Source organism: Indicator indicator, chromosome Z (assembly GCF_027791375.1).
Source record: "Indicator indicator isolate 239-I01 chromosome Z, UM_Iind_1.1, whole genome shotgun sequence".
Classification (NCBI taxonomy): Eukaryota; Metazoa; Chordata; class Aves; order Piciformes; family Indicatoridae; genus Indicator; species Indicator indicator.
Window position 1 is genome coordinate 37239019 of NC_072053.1, and position 6967 is coordinate 37245985.

The 6967-nt window shown below is 42.1% G+C and overlaps 1 protein-coding gene across 10 annotated transcripts in view; it reads right to left on the reverse strand.

The window, feature by feature from the left end:
* LOC128979795 (zinc-regulated GTPase metalloprotein activator 1B-like) overlaps positions 1–6341 on the reverse strand; it is a 28715-nt gene extending 22374 nt beyond the window's left edge. For 8 of the 10 annotated variants that reach the window (XM_054398173.1, XM_054398168.1, XM_054398175.1 and 5 more), the window contains exons 1-4: positions 6136–6341; positions 4352–4438; positions 3055–3151; positions 1812–1903 (exon numbers count right to left, since the gene is read on the reverse strand). In XM_054398173.1, coding sequence (XP_054254148.1) covers positions 1812–1903; positions 3055–3151; positions 4352–4438; positions 6136–6247 — 388 coding nt within the window. In that variant the 5' untranslated portion in view covers positions 6248–6341. The remainder of the gene's footprint in view (positions 1–1811; positions 1904–3054; positions 3152–4351; positions 4439–6135) is intronic. The other 2 variants (XM_054398169.1, XM_054398174.1) reach the window with 2 other exon arrangements.
* Between the last annotated feature and the right edge of the window lie 626 nt (positions 6342–6967).

A 6967-nucleotide genomic window follows, 5' to 3' on the forward strand; every position in this document is an offset into this window, starting at 1 on the left:
CATCAGTGTAGGATCACCAAGACAAATGAGGCCAGAGCACAGGCCCTAGAGGGCAGGTGAGGAAAATGCATTCGTTCAGCTTGGAGAAGGGAACAACTTCTGCAGAATCTAACAGCAGTTTCTCTGGTACCTACAAGTGAGTCACTGAGAAGACTGAGCTAGGCTGTGGCAGAAGAATGGGAGGCAATTATAATCAGTTGAAGAAAACAAGGTTTCATCACAGAAAGGCAGGCACAGAACAGATTGCCTGGAGAGGCTGAGTCCCACTTATCCTCAGAGGACAAAAATGAATGGACATCCCAAAGAACCTAGTCTTGTTTTATAAATGGCCCTGCTTTGGGCAGGAGGTTGGACTGAAGACCTCCTAACATCCCTTCCAAAATGAATTTTTACGATTATATGATTCTAGTATTTTTCACGATAGGCCTCGTTATCTACTGAATTTTCATCCAGATTGGATGAAATACGGAATAATGAAACACATGGTACTCTCCCTTCTTTGTATACTAATTTTTATTTCTTCAGGATATAAAGTGGAACATACTAAACTGACAAAGTCTTGAGCAAAAGAAAATCATGTAGTATTTGGGCAACTGGGACCACATTCTATCAAACACCTGGAATCTATGACCTGATACCTGTCTACTACACATGACATAGGAGTACGCTACTCCTGTTTTCTGATAAAATGTCCCTGTAAAATAGATTCTAGCAATTGTATGATGTGCCTTTTTTTTTAATTAATTATAATTTGTTATGAAACAAACCAATTGAACATGTATCAAGTGTTGCAATGCAAAGGACAGGAAGAGTTGACAACAACAGTAGTACTAGTTTTTTTCAATTATCAGATCCTTAGTTATTGGCAAGCTGTCCACAATCAGTAAGCACATAAGAAAAAAAAATTAAAATTAGTAACTAAACTCATACCTAAACCTGTCCATTTGAACTGACAAGATACAGTTCTCCAAACATCACTCTGTATCAACATCAAATATCTGTCAGCTGTTCACAGTGCCTACTCATGCAAGATATAGCAAGGGTCACAATATCTAATGGGGTTTTTTGGTATCTATTTATTTACTGAAAAAAAAATTCTAATTTGACTCAAATAGAATTTGTGTTTATCAGAGGGCCAAATCAATGTTCTGTCTTTTGAAATTACTTTACCGTGACAATATTTAGCTTTGATCTGGAAAATGTGAGTGTCCTAAATGGAAAACAGTGGAATTTTGGATAAGAATTTTCTTTACTCTAATCAACAACACATTTTTAATTGAGATGGTTCACAGAAAATTGTTTCAGCTGTTATTAACATGAGCTCAAACACCTTTTTATAATAAATACCACTAAAGAGCATATTTTTTAGGTCTATTGTCTTGTGCCTCTCAGAAGAATGTATTAGTCTGTACTAGGCCTGCCGCAACCAATGTAACAACATGTCAGATGCTGACAATTTATACTTCAGAAGGAGCAATGCCCAACAGCAAAGGCCTACTGAAAACTGGTAGATTCGTTATGCTTCTCATCTCCAAGCCCAGTGCTGTCTCTTGATAGAAATGTATTTTAACTGGATTTCTGTTAAACTTTAGAGTCCACTTAGAAAAAGTTCAACAAAAAGCAAAAATGCCCAACCAACCAATCCCATCCACAACACTACCTCTGTACCTTATCCAACTTACTTTTATCCTATATAGCAATCAACACATTGCCCAATCAGTTTATATTTTGGATAGTGAACTGACTGGTGAGTATAAGCACTTCATAAAACCTGAATAATTATCATTGTTATGAAAAACAATGTGAACTACCTGGATCTGCCAAACCAGTTGTTTCTAACAATATGTAGTCAAATTTTCCTCTCCTTTGCATCAGGTTCTCAATAGCTTTCACGCCATTGTCCCTGTAAGAAGAAACAATTAAACCTGAGAACAGAGGAAAGAAGCTAAAACATGTATAAACATGCATCTTCTGATGTCAAAGGTAGTGTCAGCACCATCAAAGTAAAGGTCTGAGTCAGGAGTCTCTACTGAGAATTCAGTCATCAAACTGCTGCTGTAGTATTAAGCAATTTGTAATTCTCTCATTTTAGTCTGAAAAACGTATTTGCCTACGCCTAACATGCATAATAAAATTATTAAAGTGAAGATTTGTTTTCAGACATTGAAAATTCCACAAAGGACAGTTGGGCTGTGTTACTATGTAGCTGTTTGGTTTGGCAGCTGAAATTACTAAAACAAAGAGGGGTCTGGAGGGGGATGGAGGAACTGAACCACATTCTCTGCCTTTCCACCTCACCTACAGCAAAGTTAAGACATCATTTACTTAAATCTCAGCTGCTTAAGTCAGCCTAAAGCAGAAATGTATGGCATTTTATTTAAGAAACCAATGTATATAAAACATAGGAGCAACGGCAACAGTCCTTACATCCCAGCAGAACACAGTGCTACAGGGTCTTCTGTTTTCCATTTACTGTCCCAATTTAAGGCACAGGACCACTTCTTCCAAATTTTAAGGAGAAATTGCCCTTTAAGACAAACTTAGCACAAGCAATCCAGTATTCATAGTGTGAAAACACGTCACAGAAACAAACACGCTCCTGCTTTTTAATGTGACCATCAGCCTATAATTTGGAATACTGTGTTTCATTAGGTCACCAAAAGCTTCTCTGAGGTATACAAGTATTAACCAACATATAAAACCTCACAGAATTTAACGTGCAAATGAAGACAACCAAGCCCTAGTTCCAGCCTTCCTGACTATAGCTCCTCTCTTGAAAAGCACACAGTACTAACAGAAGAGGTGTTCCCTACCCTAGAATATCCCAATAGTGTGTTAGTCATTATTTATTTTTCAGAAAGACACAAAGTCCAAATAGAGCAAGGCAGCATAAGGAAACAGATTTCTACCTTACAACCTCCAATTCTTACTTTATCTAGCAAAAGTCTCAATCAATACTACTACCACTTTTAGGAATCAAATCCTGGATGTATTCTCTTTTGCTCAACTTCCCTAAAATACACTGTAAGAACTTGTACAACTGTTCTTTCTTACTTTACTGAACAGCACAGGCAGCCATTTCTGAGTTCCAGCCACTCTTCGTAGAGTTCTCCTCCTTGACTGATTGCCAGGGATTTCTCCAAGGCACTTCCTGGAAAGAGAAGTAGGACCCTAATTTTAATCTAGGAATTCATATGTCTACTAAAGAAGTATGAAAGATTTGAGTAGTGATACACTTTGTACTTGGATCATTTTTTTCCCTTCAAAACCTTGTTTCTGACACGTTCTTCAGAAATGAGTACTTTCCATTTCATGAGGAATTTAAAAACTAAAGTCAAGTTGGTTCTACAAAGATCAAAACTCAAGGGGATGAAAGTACATTGTTACATACCACAAACTCTGCTACAAGAAAAGAAAGTCAGCTTGTGTGCACATTTTATTTGAGGCTTCATGACCAGAAAACGCATCACTGTTGACAAAAATAAGCAAACCACCACAATGCAAGTTGTAAGCAAAACTGACTATGGCATGGATATGAAATCATAGCCATAAATGTTAAAATTCCTCAGAAGGAAAGCAAAGAATGCAAAGAACCACAAACATTAAACACACATCTCCCCATTTACTTGGTCTGGGATAATCTGTGATTGGTAGGTGGCTGAGGGGAAAGGAATAAAATAAAATATAATCTACAAACACATTAACTTCCATTTGCCTGAAACTGAGTAGGACAAATGAAGTACAGCACTTCCAACAGCCTGGAGAAGAGGAGGTTCAGGGGTGACCTTATTGCTCTCTACAACTACCTGAAAGGAGGTTGTAGACAGGTGGGGATTGGTCTCTTCTCCCGGGCAACCAGCACCAGAACAAGAGGACACAGTCTCAGGCTGATTCAGGGGAAGTTTAGGCTGGAGGTGAGGAGAAAGTTCTTCACAGAAAGAGTGATCTGCCATTGGAATGTGCTGCCCAGGGAGGTGGTGGAGTCACCATCCCTGGAGGTGTTCAAAAAAGGATTGGACATGGCACTTGAAGCCATGGTTTAGTTAGTCATGAGGTGCTGGGTGATAGGTTGGACTTGATGATCTCTGAGGTCTTTTCCAACCTTCTTGATTCTATGATTCTATATGTTCACTTGATTCTGAGGGATCAAATATATGTACAAAACCTGATACTGAAGAGCATTTCTTTATAAACACAAGCCAAAAGACTTTTTGCCCAACTGAAGACTAATAGCTATGCCAGTAATTCCAGTGATGGACTGAAAGTTACAATGTCCTTGAATTCCAGACATTTTATGTATTTGGCATTTTATGGAGAAAAAAAAAAAAAAGGTTTCTGCAGCTTTACATACCTTCTCCAAACTCATTTAGAATAACTGCTATTCTTTTATTATGCTGTTCTGTCAATATGTAATTTAAAAGAGTCGTTTTCCCAGCTCCTAGAACACAGACAATATCCTTATTAAAATGTGTTTTTAAAGCATAGAAATCAAATACTGTTGTGTACATACACAGTTCAAGCAAGCCTGATCGCTTCTGAAATGCAAGTTTTCATTCTTGTATCCTGTGTTCTATTACAACACTGTAAAAATTAATTTCTAGAGATATTTCGCTCTGATATAGCAGCTCGTTAAACCTTAGTTTTAAAAGGCCCATAGCTTTTCATTCACTATCAGTGCTTGATAAGCTTACAAAGCTTGGCAATCTTTTCCTAGAAAAAACATCTTTATATTTCTCTTAACAGAAGGCACACTTCTGTTTCCCATTGCCTTGTCTGACAAGCTCTTTCATCATCAGTAATCACTGAAGTACTACAATGCCATTAGTTGAGGCATTGTTAAGCCTGTGTTCACAAGTTGAACAGGCGATCGCTTCTGTAGTATCACATTCCATCTCCCACACACGATCACAACTATTAGAATTTGGGAAAGCAACCTCTCTTCCCTGCCCTCATAATTTTTTGGGAGAGTGTGATATAGCACAAAGTTACAACTTGGAGAGGGCATGTTGGTGAGTCTAAATTTTACTTGGTCTTTACTGAACATATTTGAAGGTCCCAACAACTGTTGGGAAACAAAACCTCACATTTGCAAGATTGCAATTCAGTCTATAATAAACTGATACGTTATGCTCCTGTGATGGTTTGAAACTGCCTTTTTAATTTTTCCTTGCAAAGTTCAGAACAGAGAAAGTGAAAGAGTGTAAATAAATCACTATTGGGTATAAGAAAGCAAAATACTGATTGTTCTAAACACTTCCATTGGATAGATAGAAACGTATAAGAACTATTACCCAAACAAAGAGGGGCACTCTGCACATTCTGCGTTCTGCAGTGGGGGCAGTTGCTGGGCTGTCTGGCTGCTGTTTCTTCTTCTCTTCTGGCTGAAGATAACACACACTGACCTTGGCAGCTAAGTTAACAACTTTCTGCTCTAACTAACTCTGCTTTCTGTCCAAGGGGGATCTGGGGGGGAAGCTTCTGGGAGAGAGAGAGGCCCCTTTGGGAGGGTCCCCTTGGGGGGAAGCAAAGGGAGATTGGTTGTGCTTTTCTGTTGATTGTATATATTTGTAAATGTTGTGAATTTTGTATATTTGTACATATTCATTGCATTTCTCTGCTTGTAAATACAGCCTTCATTTGCTTCCAGACTGGGCTAGCCTGGTTACTTGTTGGTTGGGGGGGGAATTTCAGCTCACACCGACACAGCTATTCTGACACTGAGTAGCAAAAAAGCGACATATAAAACGTGACAAGCACAAATTTGACTCTGAAAACCGGGTGGTAAAAGCAGCAACAGAAGCTTGTACAGCTGTTCAAAACCGTTCCGCAAATCTAATCAGAGTCATGCTTTACTTAGGAGCGGCATGAGGACACCGGGCTGAAAAAGCAGTGAAACACTGAACGAGCAAGCGATAAACTCTCCTCTTGGCCATGCCACCAAGGCTTCGCTTACTCACCCAGGACGCAGGCACGGCGCCTGCAGTTGAACCCTCCGGGGGACCGCTCCGCCCACCCAGGACCCTGTCGCAGCCCAGCGTCCCACTCAGGGGCTTCCCTAGGCCAACACACAGGAGGCTGGCAGGCCTTCCGTGTAACTACTCTCAGCGGCGGGCAGGGGCGCAAGCCGCTCCTCACCTAGATACCCTGTGATGATCGTCACGGGGATCTTTCTGCTGGGGCTGGACTCGGTCTCCTCCGCGCCGCCAGTGTCTATTGGGACCAGGTCCGGGCAGTCTTCGTCCTCCATGAGAGCACGGGTCCCGGCAGGGAGCTCCGGCTAGGGAAGAGGCAGAGACACAGGGCAAGCGAGGCAGCAGTACCAGCCGAGGAGGGGCACGGCGACTCTCTGCCCTACAGCCGCATCCCTGTATTCCCCATCCACCGACCGCCGCCCCCTTCCCCCGCAGCCTCGCCGACAGCCGCCACTCACCTGCGCTTGCCTGACGTCAGACAACCACGACAAGGCCACAGCAGCGGCGGCGCCCCAGGAAGACCACGGGCATGCGCCTCGCGGCTCCCCTTCGCGCCTGCGCTACGGCCCTCGCCGCCGCAGCAGGAAGGGGGTGGGGACGAGGGCGTGGCGAGACGCGCCGCGCCGACTGGGGGTTGGCCGTCCGTTAAAGGGTGGCGGCTGGACAGCCTCCAGTGTTCCGCAGTTGGGGTGTGCATTTAGGCGCTGGTGCGGGAGGTCTGCTAGGGAGAAACAGAAAGGGCGATTCTGAGGCGTGGGGCATGCTGACGGTATCCCGGTGTGGTCAGCAGCCCTCGTGCGGGATGGATGTGCTGTCTTGCCTTTATAATTCAATAAAGTTAAGCTGTAAAACGAATGTTAGCTTTCTCTGTTTTCATTATGTATGGTGAGGTGCCATGTACCTGTGCAAGACGTATCCATGGTTAATTTTGACAGAGTTGTGAACTCCCTAGCCTTTTATAGACTGTAGGTTTAGCAAATTGGCTCTGCATCTAT